The sequence below is a fragment of the Pygocentrus nattereri genome, chromosome 25, assembly GCF_015220715.1.
Source record: "Pygocentrus nattereri isolate fPygNat1 chromosome 25, fPygNat1.pri, whole genome shotgun sequence".
Lineage (NCBI taxonomy): Eukaryota > Metazoa > Chordata > Actinopteri > Characiformes > Serrasalmidae > Pygocentrus > Pygocentrus nattereri.
Window position 1 is genome coordinate 12,718,445 of NC_051235.1, and position 24,115 is coordinate 12,742,559.

General features: G+C 42.8%; 1 protein-coding gene across 2 annotated transcripts in view; it reads right to left on the reverse strand.

Moving 5' to 3' along the window:
* The window catches only part of filip1l (filamin A interacting protein 1-like), a 131,599-nt gene that overhangs the window by 49,895 nt on the left and 57,589 nt on the right, over positions 1-24,115 (reverse strand). Inside the window, exon 3 of one of the 2 annotated variants that reach the window (XM_017709621.2) lies at positions 8,982-9,285. In XM_017709621.2, the coding sequence (XP_017565110.2) occupies positions 8,982-9,275 (294 nt within the window). In that variant the 5' untranslated portion in view covers positions 9,276-9,285. Of the gene's footprint in view, positions 1-2,935; positions 6,691-8,981; positions 9,286-24,115 lie in introns of those variants that run through there. The other variant, XM_037534312.1, reaches the window with a different exon arrangement.

Sequence of the window (24,115 nt, forward strand, 5' to 3'; positions counted from 1 at the left end):
TGACACTGATGCTTCAAATTGTAGCATAGGGGTGGTGCTCTCACAGCTTCAAGACGGGGAGGAAAAAGTTACAACCTATGCCCACTCTCACCTTCAGAGTATCCAAAGACACTACTGCGTAACAAGATGTGAACTGCTTCAGACAGTTCAGGCACTATATACTGGGCTGCAGATTTCTCATTCTAACCAACCATAGCAGTCTGTCCTAGCTGTTCCACTTCAAGCACCCAGAAGGACAGCTGGCAAGGTGGTTGGACGAGTTAGGCCAGTACGACTTCCAGATTGAGGATTGTCCAGTCATGGTAATGTGGACAAATTGTCAAGAAAAGTAGCTGATTCACAATACAATTGCTACCAAGCAGGAAAAGACATATCCACACTGCCTTGTGGTGGATGGGCTAGATTTAAAACTGATGTGGATGATGTGGTCCCATTAGCCTGTGGCCTGTGACGAAAGTGCAAAGAGACCCGCATAGCCAAAAACTCAGCATCCCAAGTGAAGGCAGCGGACTCATCCTCAAGCCCCAGGAACCTCAATAACAAAAAGCCCCAGGAACCTCAGGTAAACTGGATGTTTCAGTGCAGTAAGCAAGAGCTGGAGGATAAGCAGAGGCAAGATCCATGCCTACGCCTTCTTCACCAATGGATGGACATGGGAGAGGTTCCTGACTGAGAGCAAGTTGCACTGGAGAGCCCAGCTACCAGAAATTATTGGCTATGCTGGCCCCAGATCGAGCAACATGAGGGTGTGCTCTATTACAGATGGGAGAGTGGCACTGGAGCCCTCCCCCAATTTTGCCTATTGGTGACCATGTCCCTCATAAAGTAGTTGATGGATCTTTGTCATGGTTCACCTCTTTCTGGCCATCTTGGCATTGGAAATACACTACACAAGGTCCGACAGAACTTCTTCTGCAATGGTATGGGTGAAGATATTTGGCTCTTTATCCAAAAATGTCAGTGTCAAGCAAGCAAAGCAGTAGGCCCAATTGGGAAAGCTCCTTTGCAGAGATATCAGACTGGTGCAACCATGGACAGGCTGCATCTGGATGTTGTAGGGCCCTGTCGTATTTCCACTTCAGTTCACACATTGAGTGGAGGCCTATGCCATGCTGGATCAGATGGCAGAAACTACGCTTGTGTTCGAGTTTGTTGCCCAATTTGGCTCACCCCTCTAAATTCACAAAGACCAGGGCAGGAACTTTGAGAGTGACCTCTTCACTCATTTGTGCATCTGCTTAGGGTGACAAAGACCATGCCCTATCACCCATCATCAAATGGGCAGGCTGAAAGATTCAATAGAACTCTGCTCCACATGTTACGTGGACAAAAACCAGCGTGACTGGGATGAGTACCTGCTGTTACTAACATCAGCTTACTGGAGTTCGCCACATGCTTGCAACAGGTTTACTCCAAACCGAATGATGCTGGGCAGAGAGGTATATCAGCCTCAGGACTTCTTATTGCTACCCACCTCGACAGGTGGAAGAAAAGCTGGAACAAACACATGAATTGGCAAGGGGACACCTACAAGCTGCCCAGATAAAACAGAAAAGACAACATGACCTCAGTGTGAAAGAGCTACTCTATCATGTAGGGGATCTGGTTTGCGCAAAGGACAGTACAAAGAAGAAAGGCCTAAGTGCAAAACAACAAGCTCCTTGGAAAGGCCCCCTACTCTTTATCTATAACTCTCTAAAACAGTTCTCTATCAAGTCTGAGATCGTAAGAGCACCAAAATCCTCCATCATGACCGACTTCAGCCCTATACTTCTGAGATAATGCCAGAATGGGTCAAACGACTCCAACATCAACTGATGGAGAAAAGTGACAGAAGTGCTGAGCCTTACGCAGAACCATCGATGTCACCTGGACCAGCGGCCCAGGTTTTCAGCCGGAGCAAGCCCCCCTGCCATGAGCCCGGCGATGACCGTAAATTGGGCACCCTGCCTAAAGAAACTCATTACCAGACCAAGCACTACCCCAAACATTAAAGAGAACACTGCCACCAACCAGACTACAAATTTTTTTCTCTTTGGCTCTCAACGAAGGCGGTCGCACTTTCCTCCTCTCCTCTCCCTTATCTCTCCTGCTTCGCTTCTGTGTCTAGTCTATTGTCTGAGCTCTTCTACTTTACTTTCTCACACTCCTTTACTCTTTCTATTACTAAATTTTTCTATTACTTTCTATTACTAAATATTACTAAGTAATGAATTACACTTTCTCTCTGGCTCTCAACGAAGGCGGTCGCACTTTCCTCCTCTCCTCTCCCTTATCTCTCCTGCTTCGCTTCTGTGTCTAGTCTATTGTCTGAGCTCTTCTACTTTACTTTCTCACACTCCTTTACTCTTTCTTTCTCACTCACTCTTCTACTTGTTCACTCTCTCACCTCAGGATGAGTGCAGGATAAGTTGTCATACCAGGTCGGGTTTTCGGTTCTGGCTGCTATCCAACATTCCATTCCACATCAAGTTTCAGCAACTGAAGGATTGATTAAAACTGATTAAGGATTATGGCTCACGCTGCTACGTCATCTACTTGCTCCGAGTGTATCAAATTGTCTCAGAGGGTCGCAGAACTTCAGGAAAGAATCCATACCTTACACTCTATAAGGGAGGATGAAGAATTTCTGGACTCGGTTCTTGCTACGCAAACAGCTGATAAAACCGTCCCAGCAACTGGCAAAGAAAGAGACGTCTCTCTGCATTGTCACTGGGATATGCTGGGGGCTAAGCCTAAGCTCATCTTGGCCTCAACCCCCAATCCAGCGAACAACAACAGTGATAAGGGCTGGATTCTTGTTCGGGGGAAGGAACGCGGCAGCAATCAGCACAACGGCTGTGGCAAGCAGCCATCTTCAGGACAGAACATTCTTTTAGATAACAGATATGAAGCTCTCGCCTCAACTCGAGTAGAAGAAATTGAGCAGTCTCACCTCAATATACTGCCACCCTCTCCAGGACAACAAGGACATCAAGCACAACACAATCTTCATCAGAGAAACAACTCGAGTCTCGCTTCTAAACAACAGCATGGAAATAACTCCGGTCACATGCGTATCAACCACCAGACTGCCAACCGTGCTAGCCGGCAGCTAATGCTAAGGGTATTAGCTATCAGAATGGCAACACATGTGCCAACCACCTGGCTTCGAGCCATGCTAGGCAGCTTGCTAAGAGTGTTAGCCATCAGTGCGGCCACACACGTCCCAATCACCAGCTTGCAAACCATGCCGGACAGCTAACTAATGTGCATGCTAATAGGGCTAGCCATCGGGATGCTAACCGTGTTAGCCAACGGGATGCTAACCATGTTGGCCAACGGGATGCTAACCATGTTATCCATCAGGATGCTAACCATGTTAGCTGCCGAGGCATTAACGGTGAAAGGAGACGAGGAGCTCCTCCACAGCCCAAAACTCTGTTGATTGGGGACTCGGTAGTCAGAGATGTATGGAGCAAAAGCATTAAGGCCTTTTGCTTTCCTCGTGTTACTGTCTGTGAAGTGATACCCATGATTCCACGTATACTGCATGATCATCCAGCTATGGAACTACTGATAGTGCATGTTGGCTCTAGCGATGTTTACAAACAACAGTTGGAGACACTGAAACAAGATTTTAACCATCTATTCGATATTCTGGAGTTTTCACAGTCTGAAGTGTTCATTTCTGGACCGATACCAACTGCACGTCGGGGTAGTGGTCACTTTAACAGACTGCTGTCTCTAAACAGCTGGCTCGCTACAACCTGTGCACATCGGAAGGTAAACTTCATTGACAATTTCAACATCTTTTGGAGACGTCCTGAGCTTTTTAAACCTGATCAGCTTCACCCTAACAAGGCTGGGACTCAAATGCTTGTGGATAATCTACTGTATGGCATCACTCACATGCGGAACCTGCACCCAACCGCCAGCAGTAATGTCAGTCACAGGAGTTCACCATCTCCTGTCAGAGAATCTCTGCAACACTACAGTCTGCAGTCTTGTAGGAACTCACCTACTTCTCCTGCACACTCAGTGAATTCGCAGGTCTGACACTCTGGAGTCCATGCTCCTAGTCAGTGCTACATTCCAGTTCTTGTAAATAGCCGGTTGCATGGCTCTCAGATTCTGAATAAAAATGTAGTCAGAAGAAAACGTAGTAGTACAAGACATTGTAACAAACAAAATCTGATCCTGGTGAAATGCACAAGTAATGTAAGCTTTGTTGACCAACCACATCAAGTCCTGAAAGTCTCCTTACTAAATGTCTGCTCACTCACAAACAAGTCTTTTATCATAGCTAAATTAATTGAAGATTACTGTCTGGACTTCCTTTTTCTAACAGAGACTTGGCTTGATGGTAACAGAGCAATAGTACTAAATGAAGCTTCTCCTTCCAATTTTAACTATTTTAACGTCTCTAGAGTAAATAAGAGAGGTGGTGGTGTTGCTTGTTTTTACCATAAAGCATTCTGCTGTAAGCAGATCTCACTAGGGGAATTCATCTACGTTTGAATATCTAGCAGTGAACTGAACTGAACAGTACTTATCCAGTTCTATTGATTGTTATATACCATCCTCCCAGACTACATACAGACTTTCTTGAAGATTTTGCAGAAATGCTTTCTAGGATTTTAATTGATTTTGATTATGTTTTAATCATTGGGGATTTTAATATTCACATGGATATACCCACAAATCCAGTCACTTCAGAATTCATGAGGATGCTTAACTCTTTTGGTCTCACACAACATGTATCAGGTCCAACTCATAGGCACGGCCACACCTTAGATTTGATCATCTCTAAACGCATAGATGTTAATAATACTGAAATTACTGATGTTGCAATCTCTGATCATTTTGGTGTATTTTTCAATATGTCATTATCTATTAGAACACTCTGTGAAAAGCGCACAATAACCAAGCGTTATCTCAGTGCTGGCAGTGCCGTGGCCTTCACAGACATGATACAGTCCCTCCCTCCCCTCTCAGAAAATGGGAATGAGTTAGTTGAAACATTCACACACAGAGTTAGGAGCTGTATTGATGTTGTGGCACCAAAAGTAACTAAAACTATTTCTGGAAGAATTAAGATGCCCTGGAGAAACACTACATCTATTATAAAACTCAGACAAGACTGCAGGCAGGCTGAGAGACGTTGGCGAAGGTCAAAATTGGTAGTACATTTTGATATCTATAAAACAACACTGCAGATTTACAACAGTGAAGTGAAATCAGCACGGAAAAAATATTACTCTACCTTAATCGACTCAACCAGTAATAACTCAGCTGCCCTGTTCAGAAGTATAGATCGGCTAGTAAACCCCACCTCCCATGTCTTCCCTGAATCCGTTTCAGTTGAAAAATGTGATGAGTTTGCAATATTTTTTAGGGACAAGATTACTAATTTAAGGCAGAATATAGCAACAAGCACTAATAGACTACCAGCCCTGATATCAGTTAGTCATCCTAACTGTAATATGTCTTATTTCAAGGAAATTGACATGGTAACACTATTTGACGTGATTTCATCACTTAAATCCTCTACATGTGAACTGGACCCTTTACCAACATGCTTTTTCAAGCAGGTTCTGAGCTCATTATCTAATGAAGTTCTAATGATTGTTAATCAGTCTTTGCAACTGGGAGAATTCCCTAATATTCTTAAAACTGCAGTGGTTAAACCACTACTAAAGAACAGAAATCTTGATCCCACATTTCTCAATAATTATCGACCTATATCTAACCTTCCTTTTCTTAGCAAAATCATTGAAAAAGTTGTGTCAACCCAGTTGAATGATTATGTTAAAGTAAATCAAATAAATGACACTTTTCAGTCCGGTTTCAGAGCTCTCCATAGCACTGAAACAGCACTAGTTAGGGTAGTAAATGACCTTAGATTGAATAAAGATGCAGGCAAACTCTCAGTCCTTTTTCTCCTAGATTTAAGCGCTGCTTTTGACACTGTTGATCATGAAATACTTATTGATCGACTACAGAGCTGGGTAGGCCTTAGTGGCTTAGTCTTAGACTGGTTTAGATCGTATCTAACTGAGCGCGATTACTATGTTGCATTAGGTACCTCTTCCTCCACACGTCAAAAAATAACTTGTGGCGTCCCCCAAGGATCAATTCTTGGGCCTTTACTGTTCAACCTATATATGCTTCCATTACCGCATATCATTAACAAACATGGTATTAGTTATCATCAATATGCAGATGACACTCAACTTTACATTTCTTTAGAACCTAAAGCCCTAAAATCAATTAGCTCACTGTTTGAGTGCATAGGTGATATACAGACATGGATGTCAGACAATTTTCTGCAATTAAATAAAGAGAAGACAGAGGTTCTTGTTATTGGCAGTGATTCACAAAAGAATGATGTTCAGACTTATTTAAATCAAATGAATCTGAAGGCCAAACAATGTGTTAAGAACTTGGGCGTCACTTTTGATAATGAGCTCAGCTTTAAATCACACATCATGACTACATGCAAGACAGCTTATTTTCACCTTAGAAACATCGGTAAGGTCCGAGATATGCTCTCTCCTGCTGACAGTGAAAAACTTGTCCATGCATTTATCACATCAAGGATAGATTATTGCAACGCTGTTTTATCTGCTCTCCCAAAGAGCTCTATTTCTCACCTACAGCGAGTCTTGACCCGCAGAAGAAAGAGAGATCATATTACACCTGCACTCCACTCACTGCACTGGTTACCTGTCAGTTTTAGAATAGATTTTAAGGTTCTGGTGATGGTTTTTAAATGTCTTCATGGTCTTGCTCCTCTTTACCTCACTGAAATGATGGTGAGATATGTTCCTGTCAGGTCTCTCAGGTCTTCAAACAGTAATCTACTGGTGATTCCTAAAACCCGGTTAAAGATTGGCGAGGGTGCTTTTAGCCACTATGGCCCAAAGCTTTGGAACTCTCTTCCTGAGGAGCTAAGAGGCATTACATCCCTGTACAGCTTCAAGAGTAATCTTAAAACCTTCCTGTTTAGATCTGCTTTTAGTTAAGAAACTTTTGTCTGTTCTATCTTTTTCATTTTATCTTTTTCAGTTTATTTCATTATTTTATTTTGTTTCCTTCTATCTTTATTTCTTTTAATGTGTTTTGCTTATCTTTGTTTTCTTTTTATTTATTCTGTAAAGCACTTTGAGTTGCATGTATGTATGAAAGGTGCTAGACAAATAAAGATTATTATTATTATTATTATTAAATCGAGGGCATGTTGTACGCAAGCCCCAGTGCTACCCAGACAGTCTGGGTTAAAGACTGTTGTTAAAATAGTCTGTTTACTTTGAGTCTATGGACATTGTAGGGTAATAGTTCAGAATCCAAAGGAACTTTCATTATAGCTTAGGAGCAGCCTGTTTTAAGTGTACAGTTCTATGTTACAATATTGAAGCTGGTAGTTATTTTTGTTAAATGTTCTTCTGCTGAAGGGACTCAGCATGTCTAAAGGGGGGGTAGTGTAGCAGTGGAATGGGAAGGACATTTAGCGTAGCCAATCAGAATACAACTCCTGCTTGTATATAGTCGCTCCCTGAATCGGGTTGAGCAGTTGTTATTTCAGAGACTCGCCGTATGGCCGCAGCACTGAACCGAGTAGGTAGTTTGGGTGCTGGAGCTAGGCAGCCTTAAGTGTTGTAATTCTTCTTAAGTCATAACTAACAGTTAAAAGTGAAGCCTACCTTGTTGCATGCTGTTATTTCCACACTCCCCACGCCGCACGACCAGGGAGAACTGTAGCAGTGCCGGTGGACTAGCAGCCCACAATAGCGGCCAGGTGAGCCAGCCCATCCCTGTTAGCAATTGGCTAATGCTAACCGTGAGGTGCGAATGATAGTAAAAGGCAAAACGCAACAGTATAAACTCAGAAAAAGACACTGCATATTTGCACATATTTCTATATTGTGTCCATGTATTTACCTACAAAGTCAGGAAGAACATGTTCTATCAGTTCAATAATGCTTGGTCATTGATGGTCAGTCAGTGTTTGCATGAACTCCGTCCTGCTTTACCTGCAAAAGAGACCTAAGCACATACATATAAGCATGTACACATGCACACACAAACTAACAGGACTGACAGATTTCACACAATGTAGTGGAGTAAAAAATATGTGACTTTGAAATGTGGTGGAGTTAAAGTAAAAAATTGCCCAAAATAGAAGTACTTCAGGAAAGATACATGAAAAAACTAATTAAGTACAGTAACGAATTACATTTTGTATGTGTGTATATATTTTTTGCACTGTCCTTCAAACCATTGGCTGATGCATAAAATGAGAAACAGGTATTGCACACTTGTGATTGGCCAATGCAAGTTTTAATTGACAATCCATCTGTTATATGACTGGCTGATGCAAGAAATGATTGACAGTGTCTCCGCCCATTCCTTACACCCACTGGTTGTCGGCCGCCTGGGTTGAATGTGAGGTGTAGTGACTCGCTTCTTGCTGGCACCGTCGTCATCCTCCTTCTCCTTCCGCTGTCACTCCCGTGACTTGCGACAGTCGGTGGAGCTTAGGCTTTGCGCTACCCCCCACCCCCCCCTGAATTTCGCGGCTCTCCCCTCACTGTCGCTGTTGGGTGTTCGGGCCCCGCCTTCCTACCGGCTCTCGTGGCCGTCACCGTTGGGGCCCGGGGGGCAGGAGCATGCCACAATTGTAGGAAAGCAGTAAAAATATTGTAACAATGAGCTTCATCTGAATTTGTATTTGAGCATCTGTTTTTCATGCTCATGGTGCCCCAAAGTGTTTTTTTGTGGCATTCAAGGTTGTCCAATGGGTTAATTAGTTGGGTTAGATCCTGGACCCTCTGTATTTTGTACCTTGATATTTTAACATTCTGTCCCTTTCAATTGCTAAGAGGTCAATAAATTCAACAAAGCTCCTGTTCTGTTCTTTATTATAAAGTTTCTTTTTTAATTCTTAAATGAACTAATGTACTGATTCTGTTCTCTTCCATGATTTGGTTCTTACTTACCTGCAGCTCTCCCTCCAGCATGCTAAGCAGGAAGAGAAGGTCATCACGGGAGAGGTCCCTGCCCTTCCCAGATTCTGTTGTCCTATCTCTGTGCCATCTGTGCCCACTGCTGCTGCTCTTGTGGTTGTGCGGTATCCTGCCTTCGTTGTCTTTGTCTATGGGTTCTTTTTGACGTGGCTGATCAGTCCCTCGGCTGGTGAACAAGGGCTCTGATGTCCGTTGCCAGGAACGAGCTCGCACTTGAGATGACTTAACTTCCAGAACATTCTCCAGGCTGTTGCTGCGGGAACGCATAGCTGTTTGCCTGTGTTGAAACAACAAAGAAATCTGTCATGCCTGAATCTGAGTGTGTTTGTTCGTGTGAGAGATAAATTATAGATGTAAGTCTGTCAAGTCTGTAAAGTCTGTAAAGTCTAAATAGAATGCAGTCATTTCAGTCATTTTGGATTTGTATAGCAGCTCTGCAGAATGGAGCAGTGGGGCATTGGTGAATTGGTGAATTAGTGGATATAAATTTGTTCAAATCTATGAAAGAACATTTTTTCATTACTTTTCACATGCATTATTCTGTTACTAGAATAAAATCCACCATGCTAGATTTGAATTACTCTGGCATTCACAAAGACACACACACAAATACACACAGTAAATGAATGACTCATCCATGATCCATGATGTCACCTATACAGGCAAGACCACAGCAAAAATGTGGTCTAAATAGTTGACAAGCAAGACAAAGTTAGCATTTGTCACAACTGTGAAATACAACAGAAACACACACATATGGTCCTGATAAAGATTTCCCTTCCTATTTGATGAGGTCTTGGGTACATTACAAGTCCTGCCAGATTAAAAACAACCATGTCATATTATTCAACTTATTCCTGCAGATTTTATGGGTAACTAATATGACACCCTAAAAGACTTGGGATCACACACTGCATAGCTGTAAAGCTGTTGCTGAACCAAACCAAATTCATGCAAACTCACACACTCACTCAAATTCTCCCGTTATTAAGAGATGTAAATTAACATTGCAAACTGTGGTTGCCAAGATTTATATTATTCTCTTTCGCAAAAAATAAAAATAAAATAAAATTCAGTAACATAAACCTAATAGAGATGGGTTGACTCTTCAACCTAATATAGGTAATTGTTGCAGAAATACATAAATTTGCATGAGACATGTCAGCACATTGCTATGAAGTTAGATGGCTGCACCCAATCAAAGTATGTGGATTTCAACAAAGACCAAGCTGCAGATAAAAAACCTCACCCATAATCATCTAAAGTGTGGGAGTATTCTACAGAGATTTTGCAGAAGGCTTATTACAGCTATACCACTGCTATTCACACACTTGAAGGAAAAGCATACAGTATCTTTTGAACTGTCACGATGGAAGCAAGACAAAACCCTCCTGTTTACTTTTTTTCCCACCCAAGCATGATATTAGAGTAATCATCACGTAGAATGAGCTTTTGTTAGTAGTAGTCAGTTAAATTTGATTTTCCAAATGTTTATTTATGACTCCCATATTAAAAGTAGTTTCTACAATATTCCTGTTATGGTGTAACAGTAATGTTACACCACGTTATTCTGCCTTTTTATATTTTTGATTCACTTTAACAGTCATGTACATAGGAGAAAATTGCTAAATTGTTGTTATAGTCTTTAAATCATTGGAATTATTCTTTGTATCACCAATGCAAAAATATATTTCCAAATATCATACCAGCATATTACTCGAGTGATTAAGTCAAAACACTGATTCTCCTATTTAGAAAAAAAGATGTTTTGAAATTTTGAATTTTTCTGATCAGGCACCTATTAAATAGGGTTGATGATGATAATTACTATTATTATTGTTATTATTATTATTATTATTATTATAACAACACAGCAGTTATGTGGAAATTAGACTAGTTTTAAGATCTGCTACTATTATCATTATGCTAATGTGCTTTATTTGTCTCGTTTGCAGGATGAGGCAAAGCAGAGTGGAAGACTTTAATAAATGTTGATGGAAATTTCACATGCAGTCCTGGTTGTGATTTCAGTAAAATCAGTTTCCTGTTTCAAGGTGTATGCTGTAAGATTAAATTTATATTAAATATGGGATTAGGCCTACTTATTTCAAGGCAACTTGTTTCAAAAAACAACATAATCATGGTTTTCTTGCTCCTTGGCCTTCATTTTTCAGTGTGCCAAACAATTCAATTATTTGCTAATTATTTGCTCATATTTAATGTATTTCACAGATTTATTTAATAAAAAAATTAAATAATAAATTCAATAATTTAACTTAATTTAGACTCAAGTTATACTCAAATTCAGATTATCTAGATTACATCTAGATTCAGGCTAAAACAAATCAAACATTTGAGTCATACCGGAAGATTCCACCATTTGATGTAGCAGCAGCTTTTCAATGAGATATTTATTCAAACCTAATTCTGTAATTTGTTAAAGTTGAACTCTTTATATATCAAAACGAAAATAAGCATCACTTGCTAACAGTTAAGTTAACTAACTAGCTTGCTAGCTAGCTAACTAGCTTATATAATAAACTAGCGTGTACACTTGTTAGAGTTGCTAGCTGGCTAGCCTAACTAAATAATCTAGCTAGTTAAGGCTAAGTTAAAAGCTGTGCTGGATGACTGGTTCACTCCGGCTGACCTGTGCTGACCATGATGAGCTGAAATCTGAACAGGAAATGTCAAGAGACTGACTGGTGTTTGAACGACAGAAAAGTAGAAACTAGCTAGCTTACCTAACCTAGCTAATTACGGTCTGTGCTGTGTGGGGCTGTTAGCTTGGTGGCCAGCAGGCTAATGGGCTCACACACCACAGAGGATGTTTGAGGCTTCTCTCACAGGAGTTTAGCGGTTAAGCACAGAAATCTGAGGGGGAGAAGTTGAGTGTCCGGTGTTACACTGAATTCTGTGATTGTTGAGGGCACTATTTTGCAGTTGCTGTTCACATGCACAAGCGTTTTGCACAGACTGCGTAAGCTACACCAACGCACGTTTGTTTCTCGTTCTGCTGCTTTCTGCCAGTCTAACGATGAGAAATGCGTGTATTTACTGTTCATGTTGCTTGGTAATCACTTATATATTCCTGACTCATGTTTCATTACAAATTTTCTACATCTGTAAACGTCGTATGAGGAAAGACACACAATATCTACGCCTGATCCCTTTAGATTTTTAATCAAAAAAAGCCTTCATGACTGGAGTGGTCTCCAGAATAAACCAGAAAAATAAATCTACGCTATAAAAGCAGCATGTTTACTAAGTCTGAGTTGTTTAAGGTAGTCTTTTAAACCTTTACCAAATCTTTTATTTTTTATAGCCATCCCTGTTGCTTCTGGTTCTCAACCGATCAGGAATTGTCCCAGGAACTTATAGTATGTTTATGATATTGCTCTTTGTAATATTATTACATATTAGACTAAATATTTTATTACATGTTTTAACACAAGACATTGTCAATATTATGTATTTTAACATGCATTTGACGCACCTTTGCTTTTTTCTTTATTTTGCAAAAGTGAAAACAAGAGAACTTTTAATTTTGTGTGCTATTGTAAAACACAGTACAGTGTTGTTCACAGTAACCTGCTCTTTCTTGTTTTGCTTTGCAAATACTTTTGTTTTTCTTGTTACTTTGTAGATTCTTTTTGATACTGTTTACTGTTTGTTCAGGATTCTTTATCCTTATGTTTTGTGTGGTGAGTATTTATTATTAAATTTGCTCACTTATTTCATTTTACATGCAGTCATGAGGAATCCATCTTCAAAGAAATTGACCAGAGACCTGCACATCTGTCAAGAGCTAAGTGTATTTAACAGGTAGGATTCAGATGTTCATTCTTTCTCCCAGACATACTCTGCATATATGTTTACTGGCTATTTTTACAGTACTCCCGACTCACACTGAGACAGGGGGATTTTTATTTTGGTTTACCGAGTAGAAAATAAACATACAACAATTCTCCATTAGTTACTCCAGTGTGGTGGGGCTCAAGACTACTTTACCCATCATCCTTTAGTGCTCTGAAACTGCAACTATGGATAGCCATATAGCTCAAAGTACTGTTCAATATACTACATATTTCCTTCCCCTTAAATTACAAAGACATGAACAGTTAGTTATACACTTGAGAGGACAATCAATACATTAACAACAGAACAGCAGTAACAAAGTCTCTTGTGTGGGAGAGAAGACTGCCTCTGCTCCCTGCTAAACCCAGGGGATTATTCTGCCCTATTCTTGAGGGTAGCACTTTTTTTTTCTTTCACAAATCAAGGCGGTTCAGGTGGATTTCTGCTCCTCTGTGGATTTCGTCTGAAGGCAGAAGCCTCTGTAGTAATTCCTTCAGAACGTGGAGCCACAGCAACGGTGGAGGTTTGTGGAGAAAGAACAGGAAAGGTCTTTGGCGTGTTTAGATTTGACAGTTCACTTGCTAAAGCAAGATCTGAATTCTCTGTTACTGAAGCACCAGCAGGTTGCCTTGAAAGCAACTGCTCAAAATGTCTCCACCAAACTTTTTGTCCTGAATGCAGACCTTGTATGAAACAGGTCCAGTCCTTTGAAGAACAACTGCAGGAACCCCCTTCTCTTTTTTTGGAGTAGCTGCAGGCAAGGACATGATCTCCCTCAGAGAACTGTCGATCTTTAGAACACTTGTTGCATTGGTTGACCTGACCTTGTTGTTTTTGGTGGACATGTGTCTTGGTAGGTGTGGGCCTCAACAAATCAAGTCGTGTGTGAAGCTGTCGTTTCATGAGGAGACAGGCAGGAGATGCTCCAATGGATACGTGGGAGGCATTGCAATACTTTAGAAGGAATGTATTGAGATGCTGCTTGAGAGGAGCTTGCTTTGATGATTTCAGTGCATGTTTTATGGTCTGGATCATTCTCTCAGCTAGCCCATTTGTGGATGGATGAGGGCTTGAGAGGATGTGTTTGATGCCATTATTCTGTAGAAACTCCTCCATCTCTCTAGACATGAATAATGGTCCATTATCAGTAACAACCTGCTCAGGTAGCCCAAACCGGCCAAACATTTCTCTCAAAGCCTGAATTGTGACCTCTGAAGTTATTGGTACTCATTGGTACTGCCAGGTACTGGCAATTGCGGGTCGACCTTGACAAGAGCCTAGTGTTTCCACCTAACATTGCTGTGTCAAGCTTGCGCCCAGACCTGGTTTTGTGGTCCAACTCCTGTCGCCGTGTTTACATCATCGAGCTCACGGTGCCCTGGGAGGAAGCCATTGATGAGGCCTATGAAAGGAAAAGGTTGCGATACTTTGACCTTGCAGCCCAGGCAGCCCTGGTGTGTCCAGTGGAGGTGGGCTGTAGGGCTCCTGAAAGAGGTGGGCATCAGAGGGCAAGCTCAGAGGAGAACCATCATGTTCCTATGCGACACACACCCAGGTCTGATCAGCCTGTGGTGGGCCTGCCACAGAGGAGGGTGTCTTGTGTTAAATGGCCGAAACACCTAAAGATACTGGGGTACACAACTGACGATGTGTCGCATGGAGTAACATCACTGAGTGGTCCAAGCAAGGTCTCAACTGGAAACTGATCTACTTGGGATTGAAACATTGAGTCCTTTTGCATAACTCTAATACTTCCGGTGTACTACCAGTGACTGCTGCAAAAGAGCAGCTGACTACCTGGGAAAGACTTGGTGACTGCATGGAGAGTCTGCTGACAGGAGGAAATAGACCCCAATGGGGCTGGCATGGGTTAGCTCCCCATGCTGGCTGGATCCAGCACCATGCAGTAGCTTGAGTCCACCCGTAACGGCTACAAAAACCTCAGAAAGAAAAATACCCTCTGAGTCTGCGAGAGCGAGGGCGAAAGATAACTCACTGATGGACCTCACGGCAACAGACAATGGAATGGAAAGGACAATGAGAAATGTGGTCAGTTCAGCAGTTGACAAGAGAGTGCCTGTGCCAGAACTCACACTCCAGAGCTGCATTTGTGGCTGGAAAAAGGTTACAACCTCCAAAGGTTTGAAAATCCACCAGGGTCGGAAGAAGTGCCTGAAGGAACCTAGCGAGGGGCCTCGCATTGACCAATACTTCCTTAGGAGTGGGGAAAATAAGTCAAGTGAAACCCAGTGGCAGGATAAGCACCACAGTCCACAGGGTACCAAAACCCCAACCGAAGCACCTTCATGCACTAACATGCCTTCAGTTCCAAGCCCAAAACCCATCCAGCCACAACCAGCAGTGGAGCGAAAGATGGAGGGATGCAAGCCTCAAATCCAGTGGCCGAAGTCCTGCCAGAAAAAGGAATGGGAAGCGATTGACAGTGACCTTGTTTGCCTTCTCAGTAGCCTTAAAGGGGATGTGGAGAGACGACTTGAGAGGGTGGGGGAGTTGATCTACAGCTATGGAAGAGAAAGGTTTGGTGTGAAAGACAGGAAAGCCAAGAAAGAACATACACCGTGTGACAAATCAAGACGACAACAGGAGATTGAAAGGCTAGTGAAAGAACACAGGCAACTAAAGAAACAATGGAAGAAGGCCAATGAACTAGAGAGGGTTGGACTTGAAGCCCTTCAGAGCGATATCAAGCAACGTCTGGCAATGCTGAGGAGGGCAGAACATCAGAGGAGACAACGCAGAAAAAAGGAGCAAGCAAGAGTTTCCTTCTACAAGAACCCATTCAAGTTCACCAAAAGCCTCTTCGTACAAGAGAAATCTGGTACTTTGAAGGCCCCCTTGAAGGACATAGAAGAGTTCCTGAAGAACACCTACTCTGAGGCCGACACACCATCCAACCAAAGGCATGAGCCTGTAACCATTCCAGCAGACATGCCACCACTTCATCCACCCATGCATGAAATGGACACAAGCACCCCCACATGGAATGAGGTTGTCAACATAGTAAAGTGGGCAAGGACGGCTTCAGCTCTGGGGTCCAATGGCATCCCATACAGGTTGTATAAGAACATGCCTGGTGTCTTGAAGTATCTCTGGCACCAAATGATGCTGGCATGGAAAAAGGAGATCATACCAAGGGTGTGGAGAAGAGCTGGAGGAATATTCATCCCAAAGGAAAAAAACTCATCAACCATCAACCAGTTTAGACAGATAAGTCTTCTGAATGTTGAAGGGAAATTTTTCTTCAGCATTGTGGGCCAAAGACTGTCTACATTCCTGCTGAAAAATGAGTTTGTTGACACCTCAATACAAAAGGCTGGAGTTGGTGGTTTCTCTGGATGTCTCGAACACGCAAGCATCATCTGGCACCAACTACAGTCCTCCAAGAGGGAAAAGAAGGATCTGCATGTGGTGTTTCTGGACTTAGCCAATGCCTTTGGATCAGTGCCTCATAGAATTCTGTGGACAGCCTTTGCCTTCTTTCAAGTCCCTGATAACATCACGAACCTCGTCCAGGCCTACTTCCACGACATCCAATTCTGTATGATAATGCATGAGAGCACTACAGCCTGGCAGCAGCTGGAACTCGGTATAATGGCAGGATGCACCATATCTCCTCTGGCATTTACCCTGGCTATGGAGTTGATTATAAGGGCTTCAGCATGGGTCGTTGGAGGGGAGCGTGTGGATGGAGGCCTACGTCTGCCCCCAATCAGGGCACACATGGACGACATGACCACCATAACATCTACAAAACCATGCACAAAACGGCTGTTGGAAAAGCTTCAAAGTAACATATCTTGGGCAGGAATGAAGATCAAACCCTGCAAGTCAAGGAGCATCTCAGTCGTCAAAGGCCAAATCACCAATGACACTTTCACCATCAACGATGAGCCAATCCCTACAATCCTACAGAAACCAATTAAAAGTCTCGGACGCTGGTACAATGCCACCCTCAATGACACAGAACAAATAGAACAGCTCAGACAGGACACCCTCAGCGGCCTGAAACAAATCAACAACACTGGCCTCCCAGGGAAACTAAAGCTGTGGTACTTTCAGTTTGGGTTGCTGCCCCGCTTCATGTGGCCGATCACAATCTACGAGGTCACCTCATCACATATCAGCCGACTGGAAAGATTGGTGAATGCTCAAGTAAGGAGGTGGCTTGGGCTGCCAAGATGCATGAGCAGTGTAGGGCTGTATGTTGATGGTCCACTCTCCTTGCCAATATCAAGCTTGACAGAAGAGTACAAGTGTGCTAAGGCACGACTGGAGATGACCCTGTCTGAGTCTCGGGACCCTTTGGTACACTGTGCTGCCCCAGCCTTGAGAACTGGTAAGAAGTGGACACCAAAGGACATCGAGACATAGTTGCCCATGTGCAACAGTGTAGGGGGGGTTTGGCTTTGGTGTGATGGCTCCTACCTGGGGGAAAGCTTCACCAGCAGAGCGCCGTTGCATGGTGGTGGAGGAGATTCAAAGGCAAGAGGAAGCATCCAGGTGTGCCAGAGCAGTCAGTCAGCCGCAGCAAGGACGATGGATGAGATGGAATGGAATTGCCAAAAAGAAAATCTCCTGGAGTGAGCTATGGAACATGGAGTCTAACAGGCTAAGCTTTATCATAAAAGCCACTTATGACATTCTGCCTACGCCAGCAAACTTACACCTGTGGCTTGGTGAGGACCCGGCATGTTCCTTGTGCTCAGCACATTCTTGTGGGCTGCAAGACCTCCCTTTCTCAAGGCAGATACACCTGGCGCCACAATCAAGTGCTGCGTTGTCTGGCCCCAGCCATAGAAGAGAAAAGAACTGCCACAAATGCCGCTCCACTTAATGCGCATCAAGAAGTCTAAACCTCAACAACCTTTATCCGGGAGGGTGAAAGACAACCAACCAGAGCCCCTCCCACAATTTCAAGCCTCATTGGTACTGCCAGGGACTGGCAATTGCGGGTCGACCTTGACAAGAGCCTAGTGTTTCCACCTAACATTGCTGTGTCAAGCTTGCGCCCAGACCTGGTTTTGTGGTCCAACTCCTGTCGCCGTGTTTACATCATCGAGCTCACGGTGCCCTGGGAGGAAGCCATTGATGAGGCCTATGAAAGGAAAAGGTTGCGATACTCTGACCTTGCAGCTCAGGCAGAAGAGCGGGGATGAACAGTGCTGGTGTGTCCAGTGGAGGTGGGCTGTAGGGGGTTTGTGGCTAACTCCACCATAAGGCTCCTGAAAGAGGTGGGCATCAGAGGTCAAGCTCAGAGGAGAACCATAAAAGAGCTTGCCACCACAGCTGAGAGAAGTAGTCACTGGCTGTGGCTTCGAAGAAAGGAAATGGCATGGGGGGCAAAGTGACCACTCAGTTCCTATGCGACACATACCCAGGTCTGATCAGCCTGTGGTGGGCCTGCCACAGAGGAGGGTGTCTTGTGTTAAATGGCCGAAACACCTAAAGATACTGGGGTACACAATTGACGATGTGTCGCGTAGAGTAACATCACTGAGTGGTCCAAGCAAGGTCTCAACTGGAAACTGATCTACTTGGGATTGAAACATCGAGTCCTTGTGCATATCTCTTGTAGGCATGACTGAGACTTCAGGCCATTTAGAATGGAAATACAGGTACTAACAACATAGCATCCTCTACAGGCCCTGCAAAGTCAAGATGCACACATTGCCACGGACTTGCTGGCCATTCCCATGGATGTAGTGGAGAAGGGCTTGGCATATTTCAAACTGTCTGACATGATAGACATGACTTGGTAGTTTCGTCAATTTCACTGTCCAGCCCTGGCCACCAAAAACGTGCCAGCTCCTTCATACAGACAATGCCACAGTGTCCAGAATGCAGCTCTTTTAAGACTGATCTTCTCAGTTTGTGTGGAATGATCACACGTATGCCCCACAGCATACATCCAGCAGTGACTGTCAACTCCTTCCCCCATCAAAAGTAAGGCTTTAACTCAGGTTCCAGAGTTTGCAGTGACTGTCCTTGTATTAAACAGTCAAGCACTTTTGACAGTATTTGTTGGGGCAGTATGGGGCAGTATGTAGGCCATCAGAGTCGATGACATGGCCCAAGTATTCCACTGAAGACTTAAAAAAGTCACAATTGTCTTTTCGTACCCGTAGGCCATAATCTTCAAGTCACCCCAGTGCCTTGTCCAGATTGTTCAAATGCTCTGTGTCATTTCGCCCAGTAATTAAAATGTCATCAAGATAACACTGTACCCCTGGAAGACCACTTAGAATCTGGTCCATGGCCCGCTGGAATAGTGCAGGCCGCCGACTTAATATCAAATGGTAACCAAGAGTATCTGAATAATCCTCTATGAGCTGTAATGATAAGATACTTCTGAGAACTCCCTTCCACAAGCATTTGCAGGTATGCTTGGCAAAGATCAATTTTGCTGAATTTCTTGCCACCAGCCAGCCCTGCAAAGAGATCTTCAATGACAGGCAGGGGATACTAGCACTGTATTAACAGTTACCTTAAAATATCCACACAGGCAAACTGAACCATCTTGTTCGAGGACTGGAACAACAGGTATGTCCCAATCACTGTGGGAGACAGGTAGGAGCACACCTTGTTCAAGCAGACAGTCAATATCAGCATCTACCTTCAGCTTGAAAGCATATGGAACACTTCTTGCTTTAAGAAACCGTGGCTGATGATTGGGCTGTACTTGGAGTCTCACCTTGATATCCTTCATGCTCTCCAGTTTATCTCTCAATACAGAGTTGTGCCGCTTTAGCACTGCTGCCAAGCTAGATTCTTCAGTTGATATTGATTGTACTCTTGACCAGTCCAACCACAATTTCTCCAGCCATGCACGGCCTTGCTAAAAGTGCTGGATTGTCCCCCTTCACAACATAGAGCAACAGACTGGCTTTCTGTCCATTTAGCTCTACTTGAACTTCTGCTTTGCCAAGCACTGGGACAGTCTCACCCGTGTAGGTCTTTAACTGGATATTGGAATTTGTCAGTCTTACATGACGTAGTTTCTCCTTGTAAAGTGTCTCTATCAATGAGACAGCAGCTCCTGTATCAATTTCCATCCTTATGGGATATCCTTCTATTAGAACTGTGGTGCCATAGGTTGCAGAGCCCCCTTTTACTGTCAGTATCTTGATGGGCAGTGCACCCTCACCCTTTTACTGCTATGTACTCATGTCTGTCTAACAGAGTGCAGATTTTTCTTTTTGTAATGCAAGTTCACATTTTCTCCCTCTCTGGTTTATTTTGGTGAGCTCCACCCTTCTGCTTAGGACTCCTGCATGCTCATTCAACATGATCTTTTTTCTCACATTTATGGAAAATGAGATCTTTTGCCCAGGACACAGTAGGTAGATGGTCCGTTTGTCAACACTGATAGCATTGCTTTGCTTTCTGTCTATCCTGTCTTGCTGTTACATTATGCACTCTGTCTGAAACACCTAACTGGTGTGCCTCTTTTGCCACCAATTGACAATGCTATTTCAACGGCTTTCTTTAGAGTGAGGTCACCTTCAGTGAGTAACCGCTTCTGTATCGCTTCACTTCTCAACCCACAGACTCAACGGTCACAGAGAGCATCATCCAAGTTATCTTTGAAATCACAGTGTTCAGTAAGCCCCTTCAGTACTGCAGCATACTGTGCAGTGGTTTCTCCTTCCTCTTGGTTTCATTTGTGAAACCTAGACCTCTCTGCAATTTGCAGTGGCTTGGGTGAATAGTGTGAGTCCAAAACTTTAACAATGTCTGTGTATGACATATTACCTGGTTTCTCTGGCTGGACCAAGTTCCTCAACAGGCTAAACACCTTTGTTCCCATCAAATAAAAAAGTGAATCAAATTTTTCTAATGTTATTTTAGTGTGTGACCTGATTATAGTTAATTATTTAATTAAAATTTATAATTTAATCAACCCTTACCTGCTTTCTGATTTGAGATCTGACTTTCAATCACAAGTTGATTTTCTGATTTATTTTTAGTTTTCTCATTGTTTTATTTCTAGTTCAGCCTTTGTTTGAGCATGCTGCTTTCAGCATTTTGTTTGTCGTTTTTCCAGCCTCTTCATTTCCACCACCTTCAGGTGTTTTACCCATTGTCACCTGTGCTTCCCAGTGGCGCAGCGGCACCTACACGGACCGCCGATCAGTACATCGGTGGTTTAAGCATGGCTCCAGGTCACCTCAACCGCAACATTCCAAACTCACATTCCGTTGCCCCAATAAATTTTGTTAACACTCTTCTTCGCTGGTTTTCAATTCTGCACTTGGGTCCACCTCCCCGCCGTCCTGTAATAGCCCTTTGTGTGGCAGATTGGATTTCAGTTCTTTGCCTGGGCTAACACATTATGCCATTCAAATAAGAGTCCTTAGCTAAGGCTTTAACCCTACATTTGCACCTCTTTAATCAGTGGCACGGCATGGATTTGCCAGCTGGGAGTTGCTCAGTCTCATACTGTAGCATCCCTGCTTTCTGTGATCATTCACAACCTACCTGATGAAATAAATGTTTGTCATATGATAAACGTAATTATTTCCATAGCTGCTTTAACAATTTTTATGGCCATTTTATGTACAGTGCCAGTTAGATCTGACATTTTCCTCTGTATTCCTACAGCATTTACAAGGTTTGCCATGATTCTCAGACCAAACAGATCTAAGTAACATATTTTAAATGTATTAATCAGTGAAAGTACAATTTATATATCACTTCCATATGTGGCCAAAAGTTTGGAAACATTGTAGAAAATATAATCAATCCACATCAGCTTCTTAATGGGAAAATCACTACCATAGTGATTCAGGCATTATTTTTGGCATGATTATGTCCTGCAATTGCTACCATCATGTATAAACTAAGGAAACACACACAAGTGCCTCATGCAAGCAGTAAGGTATGCTGTTAATCCTAGTTCATGAATGAGCAAACATGTTATTATTCTTAAACTAGAAGCAATTAGACCTGATTACGACTGCTAATCTTGATTCCTGTGAGCTATCAAATTATAAACCTCGAATCTCTCCTTCATATCAAAGGTCCTTGAAAAAGAAGTGGCAAAAAAATTAAGTTCCTATTTGCGAAAAATTTCAGTCTGGTTGTAGGCCACATCTTTTGATATGACAGACCACTCCTACTTACTCTTACTCTTATCCTAACCTTACTAGACAAACTAGAAAACCTTGTAGGAGTAACAGGAATAGCTATTCCCATATCTTACCTCACTGATTGCTATTTGTTTGTAAACGGTTAGGGTTAGGTAAACGGTGAATCATCTGTTCTTGCAAGAGTAAAGTATGGTGTTCCACAAGGCTCTGTTTTAGGACCTACATTATTTACATTATATATGCTACCACTGGGTACTGTTATCAGTAAACACGGCATCAATTTCCAGTGCTATGCCGATGACACAGTATATCAGACAAACCAGATGATAAGCTTCAACTTAATAAGATTGAGGACTGTACAAAAGACATAAAAGACTGGATGTCAAGTAAGTTTCTCAAACTTAACCTGGATAAAACAGAGGTTCTGCTTCTTGGTCCAAAAGCTGCTAGGAGCAAACTGTCTAATTTAACATTTAACCTTAAGTTAACACTTAAGTTTCTCAGTTGCATCAGGTACATCTGTAAAAAAAATCTTGGTGTCACGATAGATCCCGATCTGTCCTTCGATGCACATATAAGAAATACTACTAGAATATCTTTCTGTATCTCCGGATTATTGCTAAATTAAGAAATGCATTGTCTCTTCAGGATGCAGAAAAGCTGCTTCATGCATTTATTATCTCAAGGCTGAATTACTGTAATGCCCTGCTATCTGGATGGTCCAGCAAAAGTCTTTATAAGCTTCAGTTGCTGATGCTCCAGAGTCCTCACTAAAACCAGAAAACAGCCCCATTTTATCAAACCTACACTGGTTTTCAGTTAAATTTTGAATTGATTACAAAATTCTTTTACTCACCTATATAGCTCTAAATCGACTCGTCCCTCAGTACCTGAGTGAACTTCTCATACTATGAACCATCACACCTACTTAGATCACCAGGTGCTGGCTTACAATTACAACCCCAATTCCAATGAAGTTGGGCGTTGTGTAAAACATAAATAAAAACAAAATACAATGAATTGCAAATCTGTTTCAACCTATATTCAACTGAATACACTACAAAGACAAGATATTTAATATTCAAACTTTATTGTTTTTTGCAAATAGTCACTGATTTTGAATTTGATGCCTGCAATACGTTCCAAAGAAGTTGGGACAGGGGCATGTTTACCACTGTGTTACATCACCTTTCCTTTTAACAGCACTGTAAGGGGGAACAAGGAGGCGGACGCACACGCTGAGATAAGCGAGATTTATTATGGGCAAATCCAGGGTCGTGGTCAAAGCAGTCCAGGGTCAATGAGCCAACACAGATAGAATGAGGGTAAGACATGACAAACACCAGAGTCAACACATCAAACAAAAGACCAATACCAAGATACAAAGACTGGCGAACACAAGGGGCAAACACAGGGCTTAAATACACGGAACAATGAGGGACAGGTGAATACAATCAGGGGCGGAGTAACCAAACAGGGGGCAGGACTGAAACCAAAACAAAGGAGCACATGGACAGGACTGGGAGGGGCCAACCGTGAAAAGCACTCAATAAGCGTTTGGGAACTGAGGACACTAATTGCTGAAGCTTTGTAGGTGCAATTCTTTCCCATTCTTGCTTGATGTACAACTTCAGTTGCTCAACAGTCCGGGGTCTCCGTTGTCGTATTTTGCGCTTCATAATGCGCCACACGTTTTCAATGGGAGACAGGTCTGGACTGCAGGCAGGCCAGTCTAGTACCCGCACTCTTTTACTATGAAGCCACGCTGCTGTAACATGTGCAGAATGTGGCTTGGCATTATCTTGCTGAAATAAGCAGGGACGTCCCTGAAGAAGATGTTGCTTGGATGGCAGCATATGTTGCTCCAAAACCTGCATGTACCTTTCAGCATTAATGGTGCCTTCACAGATGTGCAAGTTACCCAAGCCATGGGCACTAACACACCCCCATACCATCAGAGATGCTGGCTTTTGAACTGATAACAATCCGGACAGTCCTTTTCCTCTTTGGCCCAGAGGAGACGACGTCCATGATTTCTAAGATCTAAGATGAGCTCGGGCCCAGAGAAGTCGGCGGTGTTTCTGGGTGTTGTTGATACATGGCTTTCGCTTTGCATGGTTTTTAACTTGCACTTGTAGA